General features: G+C 43.0%; 2 protein-coding genes across 5 annotated transcripts; one reads left to right on the forward strand and one right to left on the reverse strand.

The window, feature by feature from the left end:
- The first annotated feature begins 1,020 nt into the window (after positions 1–1,020).
- On the forward strand, positions 1,021–12,925 carry ube3a (ubiquitin protein ligase E3A). 4 transcript variants are annotated; one of them, XR_004567981.1, is made up of 12 exons: positions 1,021–1,323; positions 1,984–2,028; positions 2,905–3,209; positions 3,316–4,568; positions 4,663–4,807; positions 6,994–7,199; positions 7,312–7,476; positions 7,569–7,724; positions 7,815–7,888; positions 8,371–8,514; positions 9,628–10,898; positions 10,956–12,925. XR_004567981.1 is itself a non-coding variant. In XM_034205417.1 (11 exons), exons 1-11 carry the CDS (start codon positions 1,247–1,249, stop codon positions 9,746–9,748), a joined length of 2,691 nt encoding a protein of 896 aa, XP_034061308.1. In that variant the 5' UTR covers positions 1,021–1,246; the 3' UTR covers positions 9,749–12,925. The 4 variants fall into 4 exon arrangements, 2 of the variants coding, with proteins under 2 accessions (XP_034061308.1, XP_034061309.1); XR_004567980.1 differs by having other exon boundaries at positions 9,628–10,841; positions 10,899–12,925; XM_034205417.1 differs by having other exon boundaries at positions 9,628–12,925.
- Positions 12,926–13,005: 80 nt separating this feature from the next.
- Positions 13,006–18,471, reverse strand: LOC117539304 (cyclic nucleotide-gated channel cone photoreceptor subunit alpha-like). The gene is given in 9 exon segments (XM_034205419.1): positions 13,006–14,146; positions 14,149–15,003; positions 15,081–15,187; positions 15,271–15,372; positions 15,681–15,746; positions 16,352–16,408; positions 16,918–16,983; positions 17,278–17,331; positions 18,359–18,471. Coding segments are annotated over 8 exon segments (1,803 nt in total). The 5' UTR covers positions 17,328–17,331; positions 18,359–18,471; the 3' UTR covers positions 13,006–13,646.
- Positions 18,472–18,684: the final 213 nt, after the last annotated feature.

The following is an 18,684-nucleotide window of genomic DNA, read 5'->3' on the forward strand; positions in this document are numbered from 1 at the left end:
TTACATTTACAAATCCCATATTTACACATGAATTATTTTTATGTTCACACAAATAATTATGAGACATATCTATGCCCATAGAAGTAGGACAACACTTTTGTGCGCCTGTTCTGTAGTAATGTCTACATTTTATCAAATTGTGCGTGTTTATGTAGACAGGGGAGACAAACTCAAGGCCTTCATTTTATGTGGCCCGCAAGAGCTTGCAAATAATATAATACGTTTATTATACGGTTTCATGCCGCTTTACAGGAGCACGTTGTCCATAAACTGCATGTCCCATAATGCATGTCATTTTGTGACATGCGCACTGAAGAGATTTGCAACTATTTGTAATTAATTGCCCTTGACTTCTGTTTTCAGACGTAGTTAATTATGAAGTTATTAGCCTATCCGATAATAATCCAATGTATAAGCAATAATGTATAATATATAATTTTAGATATATATATATATATAGTTATATAGTTTTATAGTCTAAAGTTACAACCGGGCCTTTGAGTACAACCTTAATGCTAATGTCGCCCCCGATGAAATTGAGTTCGACACCCCTGATTTAGAATATGTTAACCAATATTTAATATAATAAACCCTGACAAGCTGTCGCTTACATTCGACTTCATGCATATTTGAGTATGTATTTGAATAATAATACATACAGTAGGCTTCTTGTCCCAAAAATAAAACATAAATAAAATAAAAACATACATTAAATAAAACGAATATCTTAAATTATAATATACTGTGAGAAATGTGTATCAGGCTGCTCTGATGTTTGTCATTGAATAATGCTATATTGTCCCAAATATAAACGTAAAAAAACCTAATATAATATATAGGCTACTATATTGTACCATATATCATACATCATACCATGATATATACATATGCCGTCTAAATATATAAAGTGTATACAATCTGAATATATGTTTTTATTCACTTGCAGCTATGGCCCAATGATGAATAAAATGAGTCCAGTTCCTTGAAGTGTTATGATCCACTCCAGCAGGTCTTTTAGCTAGAAGGCAGTGCATTGTGGGATGTCGGTTTATGGAGAAGTCAAGATGGCTGTGAACCTCAGGCAGAGCAAAGAGCCTGCTGTACGAAGGCCGTTAATGAAGTTTTGAATAAAATATCCCGTTTAGACTTAAACCAACGTGCTATTGAAGGTGTAACCATCCCGTGGAGGACTTGATACAAACACAGACAGCAACAGGATAAGAAACAACTGAGGATAAAGTGTCGTATGAATTCCGACGAGAAGGAGGACTGTGAGTGTGCGCCACTACAGGCCGAGACTATCCCCGCAGAAGGAACACATAGGTGGGGACGCCAGCAGGAAAGAGTCGGGGATGCTATGAGCGTGCTAAAAGTGATAGCTAACTAGCTTAATGTATTTGGGACCTCTCTGCATACTATTGCTGTGTTGTTTTAATAAATATAATCAGGCAAAATTCACAGCAAGTCCTGGCTGCTTAAAAAGTGACTTTGCAAACGTCATTTCTGAATCAATAATAATAATGGGTGAAATAAGGAAAGCATGCTAGCTAGTTGTTGCTATATTAGCTTGCTAAGTCAGCGTCAGGATGTGCAGATCCCTCATTTCTACTAGCGTTACTTGACTAGTGCTATTGCCACTCTATGCTTAGATTGTAGGATTTCGCTAACGTTGACAGTCATTTACATTAACAGCGTACACGTATTAACACATGTATCAGAACACTGATTGTGGGCCAAATCCACACAAGGCTAACCTGCTTCTACAACGACTATAATGTTGCCTTATGGCCAGCATGTCATGTTCCCATCATTCCTAAATTCCGCCTAAGTCATAAATGAAAAATATGTTCTAATATTGCACATTGATTCCCTATGCAACATACAGGACAGAAAGTGAATGTATACGTTGTATTGATCATGTCAAAGCAACATAGCGTGACCTCTGCTATGTTTCTTATTCTTATTATCTGTTTGTTCTACTAGAGAATACGAGGAGCCTGAAATAGAAAACCCAGAAGCAAGCCGAATGTAAGTCTAACTCATATTATATTAGTAAATACTTATACTGTATGATTCTGTGTCTGCGTATTTATTTAAGACTGCCCCCCCCTCCCTCCACACCCGCAGATCTCACCACTGTTCTATTCTCACTTCTTGTTTACTTCTTGTTTGCCATCAGAAGCCTGTTGACAGTTGGTTGTTACCATGTTAATGGTGAACCAAAGTGATAGAACTTTGCAAAAAAGTGACACTAGGCAATCTTTGCAAATAGGTTTTTCTAAGTTTTTTCCTGTGGTAGTGCAACGTATAGATGTATTATAAACAGTTAGAAGATCATGTCATTATTTAAAGACAAAGGTTCAGTTTAAAAAAGCATCAGCTATATGAAAGCTTGGTGTATAAAGCTAGTGCTTCAAATATACCTGTTTTGTTCAATAATAAAGCCAAGAATGATCTTTTGTGCTGAAATTAAAGAGAGCCTTGGCAACAAAAAAAAAAAAAGGGGGAAACTGGTATCTGTCAACAGGGCTCAATTACACCCATCTCATACGTGAGTAACCGTAATTGCAGATAGATTTTTCTAAATGCTCCAACATATTGAATGTATCTCTTAATAACAAGGAACAGCCTGAAAGTATAGAGTATGGATGCTTGTCAGCTAGAGTCAACCATTAAACAAAGAAAACACATTTATTAGATGTATTATATTTATATTAATGAATGCAACGTATTAAAGCCAAGAATGCAGTCATACAACTGTCCTGAGTTTTTAGAAGTTAAAACGTGATTACTCATAACCTTAACTATTTTCTGCAACGTCACACTCATAATGTACTAATTACTGTTAATGATGAGAAAAGGTGATTGACACACTCGCATGTTGTGCTTCCCCTCTGAATGCAGGAAGCGAGCAGCTGCCAAACATCTAATAGAGCGCTACTACCACCAGTTAACCGAGGGCTGTGGGAATGAGTCGTGCTCCAACTCATGGTGTGCCTCATCAGTCGGTTTCAACCGCATGGATAACAACGCAGCGGCCGTCAAAGCGCTGGAGCTCTACAAGGTCAACGCTAAGCTATGTGACACCCACCCCTCAAAGAAAGTCACTGCCTCAGCCCACCTGGAGAGTAGCGCTCACAGCAACTCAGCCTGCAGCAACAGCCAGTTGAACCATAAAGTTTCCCACTCTGTCCGGGACAATTTCAAAGGTGAGTGGACGCCAGATATTCAGGATTTACATACTTTTTATTAATAAAGTGAAGCGGAATAAGCTGTGAAAGTCTGTTAATCTGTTTTTCTCAATTTCTTTCCTAGATGTGAATTACCTGACAGAAGAGAAAGTGTACGAGATTTTGGACATCTGTGGAGAGCAGGAAGATTACTCGCCTCTGATCCGGGTAATAGGCCGGGTGTTCTCCAGTGCTGAGGGCCTGGTGCAGAGCTTCCGGAGATCCAAACCTCACACCAAGGAGGAGCTCAAGTCCCTTCAAGGTAAGGATGAGGACAAGGATGAGGATGAGAAGGAGGCCGCAGCCTGCTCTGCTACAGCTATGGAGGAAGACTCCCCTGCCTCCTCTTCATCAGCCAGGCTCGGCGAGGGCTCCTCAGGGGAAAACGAAGTCCAAAGGCTGTCCCCTGACGAGCTGTCGGTGGACATTGACGCTGTGCGGCGGGTCTACGAGCGGCTGCTTTCCAATGAGAAGATAGAAGCCGCCTTCCTGAATGCGCTGGTTTACCTCTCACCCAACGTAGAGTGCGACCTCACGTACCACAACGTGTACTCACGAGACCAAAACTACCTGAACCTGTTTGTTATAGTGATGGAGAACAGCAACCTCCACAGCCCGGAGTACCTGGAGATCGCCCTGCCACAGTTCTGCAAGGCGATGAGTAAACTCCCCCTGCCAGCCCAGGCCAAGCTGGCAGGCTTGTGGTCGCACTACAGCGCAGAGCAGATCCGACGCATGGTGGAGACCTTCCAGCAGCTCATCACCTACAAGGTGATCAGTAACGAGTTCAACAGCCGAAACCTGGTCAACGACGACGACGCAGTGGTGGCATCCACCAAGTGCTTGAAGATTGTCTACTATGCAAACGTGCTCGGCGGCGACCTGGACATGGAGCACAACGAGGACGAGGACGAGGAGCCCATCCCGGAGTCCAGCGAGCTCACTCTGCAGGAGCTGCTGGGGGAGGAGCGGCGGAACAAGAAGGGCCCCCGGGTGGACCCCCTGGAGACAGAGCTGGGGATCCGCACCAACGACTGTCGGAAGCCGCTCATTTCCTTCGAGGAGTTTGTCAACGAGCCTCTGAACGAGGTGCTGGAGATGGACAAGGACTACACTTTCTTTAAGGTTGAAACTGAAAATAAGTTCTCCTTTATGACATGCCCTTTCATTCTGAACGCCGTCACAAAGAACCTGGGTCTGTATTACGACAACCGCATCCGCATGTACAGCGAGCGGCGCATCACTGTGCTCTACAGCCTGGTCCAGGGTCAGCAGCTCAACCCCTATCTGAGGCTCAAAGTGCGCCGAGACCACATCATCGACGACGCGCTGGTCAGGGTATGTGTGTGCCAGTTCAATGTGTACAATTCAGGCTTCTTTGTCATATTGGTTCAGTTTGTAACACTGATCTGTTCCGCTTGTGTGTCTGTAGCTGGAAATGATAGCAATGGAGAATCCTGCAGACTTGAAGAAGCAGCTGTATGTGGAGTTTGAAGGAGAGCAAGGTGTCGATGAAGGAGGGGTCTCCAAAGAGTTCTTTCAGCTGGTGGTGGAGGAGATCTTCAACCCAGATATCGGTGAGAAAACACACAACAACTAGCATTTATGTTGCAACACACCTAATGATCTTAAGACTTCAATAGCTGACACAGTACTTTTGAATGCGATAGGCCTCATTTTAAACGCATCATCTAGAGCAGGGGTCTCCAACCTTTCTTCATCTGAGAGCTACTTTGAAAAATGAAAGTGGCCAAGAGCTACTTGCATCACATCGCTTACATTTATTCACATAGCACTCATCGGTTGAATTAAGCTACTTGTGTACACGTGTGAAATTGCAATACCCAAAGCTTATCAAACATCTTAACTTCACATCAAGGTCCAAGAAAACGACAATTTCTCACATATTATTATTATGGCCCACATAGTAAGTACTTCACTGAAAATTCACATAAATGTCCAAGAGAAAAAGAAAATGTTTTCACTTCTTATTATGGCCCACATAGTAAATACATCGCCTTAATCACCACCGTGCAAGCACCTTATGGCACATGTGTAAAATAAGTGCATTCACTCTTTTTCACAGTCAGTGAGAGGAATGGCACTGCATGGAGTCCACCATAGAGGTGTATGCTGGACCCACTTAGGTTCACTCTAATAGTCATTTAAATGTTCATCAGTCAGTCTTGTTCTGTATTTAGATTTCATTCATGCCAGAAAAAGCTGCTTCACAAAGGTCTGTAGAACAGAACCAAATAAAGCAGTATGTTCAGTGCTGCTTGGTGAATGTTGAGTTTTCTGGGTCTACAAGGCTCCAGACATGTTGTGAGTTTTACTGAGACTTGAGCTGAACATGATTTTGGAGATTTATAACCTCCATCTCCACAGGATTGACACTGAACAGTTCAGCCATCTTTTCTTCTTCTTCGTCAGGACATGAAATTATAAACCATAATTAATCTAGTGTATAGGTCTAGCCTCCCTATATCTGTGTGTGAAATTGTTCCATCCTCAAAAACAAAAAACTAATACTTCTGCAGTCTAGCTGCAGCTTCGAGCAACAGTCTTCTGTTAAAAAAAGGACACTGAATGTCCTGAATGAGGCATCACACACAGGACTTGAGTCTGAACACAGCAGACAACAGGAGTATTTACAACAGCATATCAAAGCAAAAATAGTGCATGTGGGTGCACACTTATTCTCTGTCTTACTGTTACACAAATCCCATGAATGTATGAGACTAAGTTAGCTTCATCATATCTCAATCAGTGATTAGGTGAATAATAAAGTTACTATCAGGTTACTATCAGCCTGTCACTCATTATTTTTAGGGCGGGGTTTGGAGGAACAGAGGAGACGGTGATCGCGGAAGCTTTTTTCCTCCTGCCTTCACAAACTTTACACAAGTATTTATCAACTGAAAATAGCAAGAGGACATTCATACTCTGCAATCCAAGACTTGATTAAATCCACCATTAAACCTGACATGGTGCTAAAGCAAGTATTTTTTAAAGCATAAATCCATGTGTGTCTGAGCCGCAGCGACACGGACTGATTCAGGTGCATTTGTTGTCGTCGGATTCTTTCTACACAGTCTGTGAACCGCGAGCGGGGAGCTACTGAAAAGTTGACCGGTAGCTCGCGATCGACATGTTAGAGACCCCTGATCTAGAAAGTGCAACCAGTTAACACGAGTTCTATTATAATGGAATGTAAACCATTATAATAATATCATAACATTTATGATTTGAGCTTTGGGTTCCAACAACCACCAGATTCAGAGACAGTTTCATCCCACAGGCAATAAGACTGTTAAACACCTGAACTGTTGAAACAACATCCATAACATTCATCTGCTACTTAGTAATTATTGATCTAATATATCATTCCAATAGCTTGCATATAGACTCTTATTTCAACTATTTTTCTTTTTGTATTTTCTACTTACTTGCACTATATTTTCCTGTTAATCTGTATTATTGAGTTGCACTGTTGGAGAAGCCTGTGACCTAAGATTTTCATCGACATAACTACAATGTAGCTATGTTCGTATGACAAATAAAGAACCTTGAACTTGCTCTTATCTAAAGGTATTTGACTTTTATAAATGTGCCTTTAAATGCTAAGTGTGACATGTTACGTTGTTAAAGTCCTCTGTGTGTGAAGAGTCAGATTTCCACACAGACAAAGCAACAAAGAAGCCTCCCAGGGGTCATAGTTCAGTAATAAAACCTTTTTCTATGACTTTTTTCCCTGCTGCAGGCATGTTCAGATACGACGAGCACACCAAAATGTTTTGGTTCAACCCGTCATCATATGAAAATGAGGGCCAGTACACTCTGATTGGAATCGTTCTGGGCCTGGCCATCTACAACAACTGTATTCTGGATGTCCACTTTCCTATGGTGGTCTACAGGAAGCTGATGGGAAAGAAAGGAACCTTCAGAGACCTGGCTGTCGCAAACCCGGTAAGAACTATCTTAGCAAGTGTTCTGATTGCTCTTAATCCATGTAGCTGTGAAGCAAATCTTACTTTCCCGACTGCCAGATTTTACAATAGTTTGTGTTTTTGTTGAAAAGGTTCTGCACCAGAGTCTGAAGGAGCTGATGGAGTACGAGGGCAGCGTGGAGGAGGACATGATGATCACTTTCCAGATTTCCCACACGGACCTGTTTGGGAACCCGCTCATGCATGATTTAAGGGAAAATGGGGACAAGATTCCAGTCACGAATGAAAACAGAAAGGTGAGGCTACAAGAAAGCATGAAGAAGTGTTTAAACTGTTTGAAAATCAGGGTGTGGGAACTAACCGGGGAACTGTTGATGTGTGTGTGCAGGAATTTGTGGCTCAGTATGCCGAGTACATGCTGAACAAAAGCGTGGAGAAGCAGTTCAAAGCGTTCAGGAGAGGCTTCCACATGGTCACCAACGAGTCGCCGCTCAAATACCTGTTCAGACCGGAGGAGATCGAGCTCCTCATCTGTGGAAGCAGGGTGAGATTTGTCAACAGACATTTAAACATGTCAGGAAGACATTTCAATCTGCTTCATTTCAATCATTGTTTTGTCTGTTACATACTGCAGAACCTGGACTTCCTAGCACTTGAAGAAACAACGGAGTACGATGGCGGTTACAACAAAGATTCTCGAATCATCAAGTGAGTGTTTGTAGGCACAGTATGGACACAAAAAGTCCGGCAGTGGCTCAGTCAGTAGGGGATTGGACTGTGAGCCGTAGGGTCGCCGGTTCAAGTCCCCGACCAGACCTAAATATGGAGTGTGGACTGCTACTTGGAGAGGTCCCAGTTCACCTCCTGGACCCTGCCGTGGTGCCCTTGAGCAAGGCACCGGACACCCCCCTTCCCCCCTCACTCCCATTGCTCCCCGGGTGCTGTACAATAGCTGCCCACTGCTCCTAGTACTAGACTCCTGGTGCTAGGATGGGTTAAAAGCAGAGAACACATGTCACTGTGTGCTCTACATGTGTGACCATTAGAGGGTTTCATCCCTCCCTATTCTATCTAAGTGACTGTAAATCAAATGATTCATCAGTTTAAGTTTAATAAGGTTAAGTTAATACTACTTTACGAAGGATCCTTGTTACACTGCACTTTTTCTAACCATGTGTGTATGCTCGCAGGGAGTTCTGGGAGACGTTGCACTCGTTTGGGGAGGAGCAGAAGCGCTTCTTCCTGCAGTTCACCACAGGCACTGACAGAGCACCTGTGGGGGGGCTGGGCAAACTGAAGATGATCATCGCCAAGAACGGCCCCGACACGGACAGGTGAGCCACCTCGGCACTGTGCTCCACGTCTAGTGTTTGTGAGAAGACGTTTTGATGACGTCACGTTTACGCCCCTCTAATGCACGTGTGAATATCCCTCTCAATGGCGGACTGCATTGGAGCTGTCCTCGTGTAGCCATTACACTTACTGAGCCATATTGGATTGAAGAAAGACTTCTCCAGCGTTATACTTCTCTCCAGTGACGTGCCAGGCATGGTGGCGTCTATCGTTTTCTTCCCACCCAGTTGAGATTTAACCACGCCCACTTCCGCATGAGGAAAGCATCGAAATATGAATTTGACAGCTACAATCCCTTCATAGAGCCTCTTTTTTGAAAGGTCCCATGTCATGGCCATTTCTACTAATCATGATTCCATTGTTGAGGTCTACTAGAATAGATTTACATTGTTCAATGTTCCAAACTCACATTGGTTTCTCATATCTCTGTATAGTCTGTGTATTCACTCTCTGTCCTAAGCGGCTTGTTGGAGCTCCTGCAAACCCCCCCCCTGTGAGCCTACTGTGCTCTGATTGGTCAGCTCGCCCACTCTGTTCTGATGAGTCCACCACCGTTGCAGCGGAACATCAGTGATTATGTGTTACAATGGCGTTAGCCACCGGAAAATGACACAGAGGGGGCTGAAGCTCTGCGAGGCACCCACACCCTCAAACGCAGCGCACCTACAGTGTAAGCGCGCCACAGTTTCGCCGCTGTGACGCTCCACTAGCACCCCCCCAGCGCGTCACAGTTTTGTCGCTGAGAGAGAGTGTGTGTGAGGAGCTCCACGGATTGGTCCAATGGGTCCATTTGGGTACGGGCACGTCACTGTACCCAGGAAGAAAAAGAGAAATGTCCAACGAGGCGTTCTGGGGCAGCACAGACAGGTCTTCTCTGTGTTAGAGTCTTACTCGCTACAGGGTGTACTTCGAGGGTTTGTGACTCTGCAGACCGTTTACATGCAGAACAACCTTCATAACACAAGGGGACGGGTAATAATCGGAAAAGTATGACATGGGACCTTTAAATCATGCAAAGCTGAGTAACTTTTAATGAATCTTTTAAAGGCGTTTGGAGTTGTGTTCTGAGCAGCTGTGATGTTTTCTCTCCGCAGGTTACCGACGTCTCACACTTGCTTTAACGTGCTGCTGCTGCCGGAGTACAGCTGCAGGGAGAAGCTGAAGGAGAGGCTGCTGAAAGCCATCACCTATGCCAAAGGGTTTGGCATGCTCTGAGCCCCCCCCCCCCTCCCCCCCCCCCCCCCCCCCCCCCGCTCCATCACACAGTGAAACGGACTCCTACTCAGCAAGCCCATGAAACCCTGCACCGCCTTTCCTTATCAGACTCAACTGAAAAAGGTGACAGAAGACAGGCACGAGTATGATTTCAGGAAAGTCCTTAAAGAACGAGGAGCAATGGTTCCACTAGAGCTGCTGTGCCTGCATCATCTGTCATCAGTCATTGTAAGCACAGAGACCTCCTGATCAAAGTACCCCTCCCCCCTCATCCACATTACGTCAATGTGAAGCAGTGTCCCCGTCTTTTTCTATGTACAGAGAGGATCATTTTCCTTATTATTTATTTTAAGGTTAAAATGGGTTATTTTTCAATGCTATCTTTATGTGCAAGTTACCTACTTGGGGAAAGAGGGAGGGTTACTGTTAAACTATCTCAATCTGGAACAATTCAATCAATACAACCCCCGTTATTGAACAAATATATGTTAAAGTAGACCTGAACTTTCCCCAGTGGACCGAGAACATGTAGAGTAATCTTTACCACCAAATAAGCAGGATAAAGCTCTCGCAGACCATTCCACTCACAGCCATCTGCTACTGTTTCTACCTAACCCATGTTTGAACACGGTAAACATTTAGGTCATAATGACACATTATGACAAAGCTGTTTTTTCTTTTTTTGGTCCCTTTTTTCATTGGGGGGGGGAGGGGGGCACCGCAGGTTAGACTAAAATAATGTCAGAGCTGTGTAAGTGCACTTAGACATTTTCAGAATGTTTGTTTTTTGGCCACAGGTCGCCATGATTGTTTGAAGCGTTTTATTTCCATGTCTTCCTGTGTTGACGATTCTAAATAAAACAGTATTTATATATCAGCGCGGTTGGAACTATGTGCACGTTTTGGAGGATGTACACGTGTAGATCAGTCACTGATGATGATCTCAGATACAGACCTGGAGCTCTTCTTGTGCCAAGCTGACCCCAGTACTCAGTACTATACTCAGTCCATTGGACCTGTGTCTCTTGCTATGGTTCCACCTTTCCATTTAATACTTCTTCAGTGTGAGAGACCCTTCCTCTGCTGATCTGAGGTCTCACTGATGTATCAGCATCTTCAGTGTGAGAGACCCTTCCTCTGCTGACCTGAGGTCTCACTGATGTATCAGCATCTTCAGTGTGAGAGACCCTTCCTCTGCTGACCTGAGGTCTCACTGATGTATGCTTATTAGTCTAGTTGCCAGCTCATTGTGAACCTGGAAATGTTATGATAGAAATGTATAGTATGGGTCCCCAGCACATAGTAACTGCCAGACGCTAACTTGCAATTTACACAATTAGCATACATTGCGTTAATTAGCATTATAGCTAATGTGGACAAAAGTTAAAAGATGCAACGTATGCTAATTTAGCGAATTGCCCAATATATGAAACTTAGCATCCTGCCGTTTCTATGTGCTGGGGACCACTACTATACATTTCTAACATAACACTTTGGGGTACTCAACGTTTCCGGGTTCACTATGCTGCCAACTAGACTATATAGGAGATGGGGAAACATTATTTAATAGAAACTATTACATTTTAGTTTGCTTTTCCTAATTAGCATCAAGTCAAGTTGGGCTGGAAGCAGGCAGAACATTCCCTCTAGAACATGAGTCCACCATATTTCAGTTTCACATATGTAGCAAGGCCAGGCTAACGGCCATTCTGATGCCTCTGTTCGGAGTTAGCGTGTTGGCTCTGATGATTTCTGTTTGGATATGTTGCATTCAATGACTACAGGTGTCTAACAAAATGTGTTTGATAGCACTTTTACTGTGAAAGCATCCTCCAACAGAACAGGCAGATGTTTTTATTTCACTTGGTCAGTTGAGTAGGCTTAACCCTTTAAACACCTGTCTACAGACTGTGTGCACTGTGCATTAGGGCAAGCTGCGCAATGCATCAGACACCCAAACATTATTTACATGCTTATTTAAATAAAATGGAACTTGTTGCGTTATGCACATCCAATAACAATGGTGAGTGTAATACAGTCTGTGTTTTTATGCATTTATTTAATGAAATCTGAATAGTTTTCTACCATTCTTTGCGTCCAGCGCATCAACCACTTTGTGAACATCCACTTATGTCCAAGTCAGATTATCATTTGGAGCTAGTGTCACTACCAGACATTTTAATGAACACACCTACATGTTGTTCATTGTGATGGATTACACCACATTTCAAGAGTCTGCTTATATATTTTCTTACCAGCAGGAAATGAATGCCAACGGTGACCTTGAACAATGTATAGAATACTCCCAAAAAAACTATAGCAGACATTTGGACATCAGAAATGTAATGTGTATACAAAGACATTTACTTCTAAATGCTCCATGACCCCTCATCCTCAGAATGGTTGGACCAGTCGATGCATAGAAGCTTTCAAACACATCCATTAGTCCCTGTCAGTGAATGCAGCTGGCTCAGGTGTAATCACTTGACCCACATATCATTAGTGGTTGTAGTAGACAAGTCCCTCTCTTTAAAGACGTCTTTAATGTGAGTCCTCCTAGATCTTTCTCTAGCTGTTTGCTTTAATGTCCAGTACCAATCGAGAGTCACCAGAAACAGACAACATCCACTGTCTGTGAACACCAGAGCTCACCTGCGAGAGATCAACGAGGACATTCACATGTTCAGAGCAGATGCGTCATGTGTGTAGGTTGTTAGAGAGGTTCTGATTTGTGTTTCAGCTGCGGCAGGGCCCCCCAGCAGAGCGCCCGGGCCCTTCTCTGTTCCATTGCTCTTACTTTGTCATGCTTTCAGCCGGACCTGGGCCAAATCCAAACTTAGTATCGATGTTTTTAACCTCCTTTGGACCGTTTTGTGGAGTGCCTGGTGATGTGGACACACATTGGACTGTACTGCATGTTCGCAACAGCCTCAACCCTCTTGTGTCGCTTAAAACCAAGAAGGAGGATTTCCTACAGCTGATATTGAGCCCAGGTCTGGTGTCAGCTGTCCAACATCACTGTTGCTCACGTGGACGTGTGAAAGGTCAACCTGAGTTTGGAAAGGGAAGCTGTTTTCTTCAATATAATTACACTCAAAATATACAAACTGATGAAAGGCTACATGTATTCAGTGTTGTGAAAACATGATAAATAAATAAATGACAGCTTTTTTCCAACTTGTGTTGCTTGTACTCCTGATTTGAGTCCACAGGTTATTTGTTAATTACTTTCCTGCCAAACACTAGTCTTAACTTCCACCTTATTAATACTCCAAAAAAAGTTTGATTTAATATCAAAATGACTCGCTGTTGATGGAAATATACACGTCAATTTATTCAAAACAGTTCTTACAAAACAGGAACTTCCAATGCCAACAAATGTCACCAAAAACAATCTTGACTGAAACACTTTCGAAAGTGTAAGTAGTATTACGTGACATTTTGCCGATTGCTTCTAATAGTTTATTGTTAGTGCTGTTCATCATTCACATGACGGGTGCAAATTACTACAATTCTACTGTTGAGACCAAATGTGTTTTTTGATGCCTCAACAACCATATTTATTTTTACAGTTAAACTAAACAAAACTTCTCAATTTTATCACACAGACCGCTTTAATTAAACTTTGCCTGAATATATTGGTAAAAAAATAGAGTGAAAGATCAGAGAAGTTCTGTTAAAGGACGAGACTGAGAATCTGACCAAATAGATACTATAATGCTCTTTTTGGGGGGGGGCATAACATCTGAGGGGCCACTTTCAATGCAACCTTTCTGTTTGAACACATATGGGAACAATGAATGGAGCCACTATGCCATGTGGTGTGTACAAAACGTCCGCTGTAGTCCTGTTGGATGACATCTCAAGGAAAGTCCTTAAGTGGGGGTCCTGAGAGGGTCTACTCATCAGTCTCTTTGAGGGTTCGGACCTGGTTGGACATATTAGTGAGCCGTTGCTTGAGTTTCCGCTGGGAAGATTCAAACTGGCTTGTCAGCTTCCTAAATTTGACCGACATGACATCGTAACTGGCTTCCACCTTGTTGACTTTATCCTCCAAGTCTTTGGCGTCAGTAGCGTTGACCAGCGACTCATCGATGAGATTATCTTTCATCAGGATGGCTTTTCCTTTCTCCTCCAGCAGATATTTAGCGTCAGGATACTCAATGAGCGCTTCCATCAGATCGTCTTTGGACAGGGCGAACAGATCAGAGTAGCCGACACTTCGGATGTTGGCCGTTCTCCTGTTTCCTGCCTTGCTGCCCTTTATACCGAGAATGCTGATTTCTCCAAAGTACGCCCCATCACTGAGGACCACGAACTGGGTAACCCCATCATCTGCAACTACAGCCAGCTTTCCTCCTTTGATGATATACATTTCCCTCCCAATGTCCCCTTTTTACAGATGTAGTCACCAGGACTGAAGACTTGAGGCTGGAGTTTTAGAACCAACTCAACAAGCAAACCTGCTTCACAGTCTTGAAAGATGCGCACTTTCCTCAGGGTCTCCAGATGTACGTTGATGGCTATCTCTGCTTTTAGCTTGTCCGGCAGGTTCTTCAGCACCAGCTTCTCATCACAGGTTTTCTTCTCCGTCCACAGGTAGTCAAACCACTTCACCACCCTTAACTCCAGGTCTTTTGTGACCTTACGAAATTCCATGTACTGCTTTATAGAGTCAATCTTAGCCTGGAACTCTACACGTGCAGCATTCATGTTGGAAATCATGGCTCCGACGTTTCCTACGATGGTGGCAAAGATCAGAACACCAGTGAGGAAGTCAGCTACTACAAAAAAGTACTCAATATCTCTGACTGGGGGGGGAGTCTCCCCAATGGTGGTCAGGGTAAGGGTAGACCAGTAAAAGCAGTAGATGTATTGCCTGGACAGGGTAGCATAATCAGGGTTCTTCATGGACGGATACACCCAGGTGTCTGAGCCGAAGCCAAGCACCTTGGAGATGGCAAAGAAGAGGCAACCATTCCAGTGGATAATGATGAGGATGTAGAGTATAAGGTTACCAATTCGGAAGATGTTGGGATAGTTTGTTCGAGTTTCAGTCCGGTCAAAGAACTCAAAGAGTCGGCCTAACCTAAAGAGGCGGTTGAACCTCCACTCAGGGTTGTTAATTCCTATTAAGAGGAATATAATATCCGTGGGAAGAAGGGAAATGACGTCCAGTTTGAATTGCCGTGTCTTAATGTACTTCTCTTTCAGGACCTTTGTATCTTTAACAAGAAGACCTTGCTCCAGAAAACCTGTTGACACGTCAGAATTAGTAACATTTTTGAAATATAATATACTTCTCACATTCAGCTGAGTTTCTGTCACTGACCTGTCCTGGCTCTCATCAGGGTGTCCAAAACGTAGAGGCCATCTGAAGAGTAGTCCAGAACCATCCAAAGTGTGGTGTTTTTATCCTGCAGTTCATTAAAACAAGACCTGTAAGGAAGCAAAGCCATGATGAAGATCTCTGAAAACAACAATAAGGTCGAGAGAAAATACAAAATGCCATAAATTCAGACCTGGCAACCAGGAACATCATGTTGTAGAACACTGGGAAGGATATTATCCAAAGCCAGTAATAGTATACATTTGTGGCAGGGTCCATGACCCACGACTCCTTCCTGAATGAGAGAAGGGATTTGTTAAGTTTGTTAAAATGAATTTGTATATTCATCAAAGGAGGGGATTGGTCCATCCTAACATATTGTCCTGGAATCTACTCTCTACCCATGATCCAGATGATGAATCAAATATACCTCAGACAACAAGAATACTTACTCTACAGTTATTTTTGCTTAAATGTTCAAATTGACCAAATCTTTCGGACAAATTTGGAGAAAATGTGATATCTATAAAACCATAATCATGTTGTCAAAATGTGCTCTTTGATGGAAAGCTGCATCCATGGAAAAGAGCTTGTGGTACTCACGGTGGTTCTTTTTTATCATCCTTTTTGGGTTCCTCTTTCTTGACGTCTTTCTTTTCATCCTTTTTACTGTAAATGTCCAGAAGCAGAGGCAGGTGAGGTTATTTGATCTTTGTCATCAGTCAGTACCTGCAAAGAACCTGTGGGGGGCACTGTGACACAGTATTTTGTAATTTCTGAAGTGTAGGGCTCGTAGTATATCCAAATCCTTCAAATGTACATCAGTACATAATGAGAAGACAGTGAAACAGAACTCGCCTTGGGGTGGGGGGTGGGGGGGGGGGGGATTGACCTTTACACACCAGGTGGTTTGTTGATTTATTTATTTTTTGGGCCATAACATGGTCTTTAAAAATGCTAGCTGGACTATTCTTCCTGGGCGTCTTTTTTTTCCCAATCGATGTAACTCTGCTGATGTTAGTGAGCCTTCCTAACTGAACATTTGCTGAGTCATAGAAAAACAATCAATCCCTGGTTTCCTTATGTTTCAGTTGTTCTACCCACTCCTGGTTAGACACATTGAATGAACACAGCATAGCATGCACCCAATAATGAATTAGCTCTTTCATGTGAGAACAAACCATGTTTCATTTAATTGAATACTCTCTAATCTCTTTACATGGTGTTTAACAGATGTCTAATGGTGTGATTAAGGGTGTGTGAGAGGATCTTACCCATCGTTGTTGTTGCTGTTGTTCATGTTTTGGGCAGCCAACGCCAACCGACCATCACTGGTGGACAAACAAGGTTTGCAATATATTACCAACTCATGGCTCACACTGCACTCCTGCCTATATGTGAAATTACACACTATGATTTCTGATAAATGAACTTCCACTTGGTGTCTAGTCTACATATGTATTAAATAGCCTTAATCCTCTAGTATCACCAGGCTCAGCCCAGGTACAGTACAGGCGTTGTCCGGGGAGAAACAATGACTGATTCAGAGTGTATGAATGTGTTTGAACAGAAATTACTTTAGGCACTTTGCTCAGATTTTTCAGAATGTACAACAGCTTCTCTTGATTCATTCTCAATCCCTGGAATAATGATGTGTTACTTCATGCAACCTTGTGTCGGGAACATGGAACACATGTATCCTCTCTTTGCCTTTCCTCCCAGTGATCGAACCACAAATCTATCAAGCAAAGCCATCATGATGTGAGCCAAGGGACTCTACACACAGTGAGGTGTTTCTATAGTGAGTGTGAGTATGGAGTGAAAGGCCCCTCCCACTCACCTGCTCCTCATGTTCTCCTCTGCAGGGCCCACGCTGCTCCCCCCAAAGTGCATCATGTGGGACAGCCTGGGAATAGAAAAATATATATTATACATAATAAGGACACACTATATTGGTGAGTGCTGTTAATAAATCAGATGTTCACTCCTACGCTCAAACAGGACATTTCAGGAAAGATTGTCTCATTTGAATATGCATATACTTTGCTCTCCATGGCTAAATGAGAGCATATTGTCATTGTGTATGCCCTTCTTTAAGTCGTAAGGTAAAACCAGGGTGAAGCACTGTAGAGACTTCATAAACAGATTTAGGATCATTATAAATAATTTCCCTTCACTTATGCAGTACACTGAGACTCACCTGGCCAGCAGTCCTGTCCTCACTATAGGCGTCTGGTTCTGGGCGTCCATCAGCCTGCACACATGGAGCAGGAAGGGGGGGGGGGGTGAGCTCACATACACAGTGTCGAAAACAACACAAGATACAGGTGTGGGAACGTCCAATCAACCAGAAGGCCTGTGTTATAAAAGGTGTTATGGTCATCTGTTTCTCTGTTTGCACTCATTCACCTTCTTCTTACAGACTGACATGTTTGGAATTATAGACCGACAGACGATCAGTATTATTTGTGTTCTTTAAGCTTCTCTTTGGTATCCTTGTGTCATATTGTCCGCATACTTAGTTCCTGCTTTCTCAGGATTCTGTGTTCTGTGGTGTAGCCACCGCAACAACGGTGTCCGAAGCAAGTGTTTGAATCAATACATGTAATAATCACATTTTGACAGGTGATTATTAACATCATTACATTTTAAACTCACTTCAGTGCAAATGTGAAGCATTGCATGTGGCTTTCATAACCCAACGTGAGTTATTAAAGTGAAATTAAACGTTATTTTGCTGATTATGACAGTGTCAATATCTTCATTGCCTGGTGGTCATATATAAATACAAACTGCTTTATAGAAATACAGTGGACTGGGTTCCATAGTATTCCAAATAACTATAAAGCAATACAGACATAACAATATGGACAATTACTGTAACCTCAGAATTCTAGCATTGATATAATGGTAATAATTCACATCTGATAATGACGTAGAAATACTGCAGTGCCTTTTACATTATTTCCACAGACTCTCTCTTTACCTCCCTATATTCTGGGTCTAAGTTACTTCAAAGAACAAAAGTTGATGACGGGAAGACAACACATAGGTAAAGCTTGCTTTTTCACATGTCACTCATCACTGTCTCACATCCAGCAGACAGTGTTAGTGACAGCTCACAGTAGATCAACATGACTCCTAGCTCTTCACTGAAATCCTTGTGTCCAGATTACTCCAGCTAAAAGTAGATTTCCTGACTCGTTAAGCTCTTCACAGCTTCTCTTCTTGTACCTGCACTGAAACATTAAAATCAATCACTTGTTACCGTGGGAACGTACCTGAATGTGAGTCCGTTCAGAGTGTGGTGAGAAGTCAGACTGAGCTCAGTCCCATCATGTCACATCAAACCCGAGGCTACTGAGCACTCAGAGATCTTGCTGACGCTGTGGACAACCCCCCCCCTGCTGTGAGGAGCTCCTCCTGTCCGCGGGGGGGGGGGAGGAATCATTTTCTAGAACCTGAGAATCAGCCAGCTTGAGTTTTCATCGGTGTGATATCAATATCATGGCACAAAACAACATCATGTTTTGGATTTTACACAATCATGGGGGGGGGGGGGGGCACGGGGGCCGGTGCCCTAATAACACTGAGCTTGGAATCCCCG

Source organism: Gymnodraco acuticeps, unplaced genomic scaffold (assembly GCF_902827175.1).
Source record: "Gymnodraco acuticeps unplaced genomic scaffold, fGymAcu1.1, whole genome shotgun sequence".
NCBI lineage: Eukaryota > Metazoa > Chordata > Actinopteri > Perciformes > Bathydraconidae > Gymnodraco > Gymnodraco acuticeps.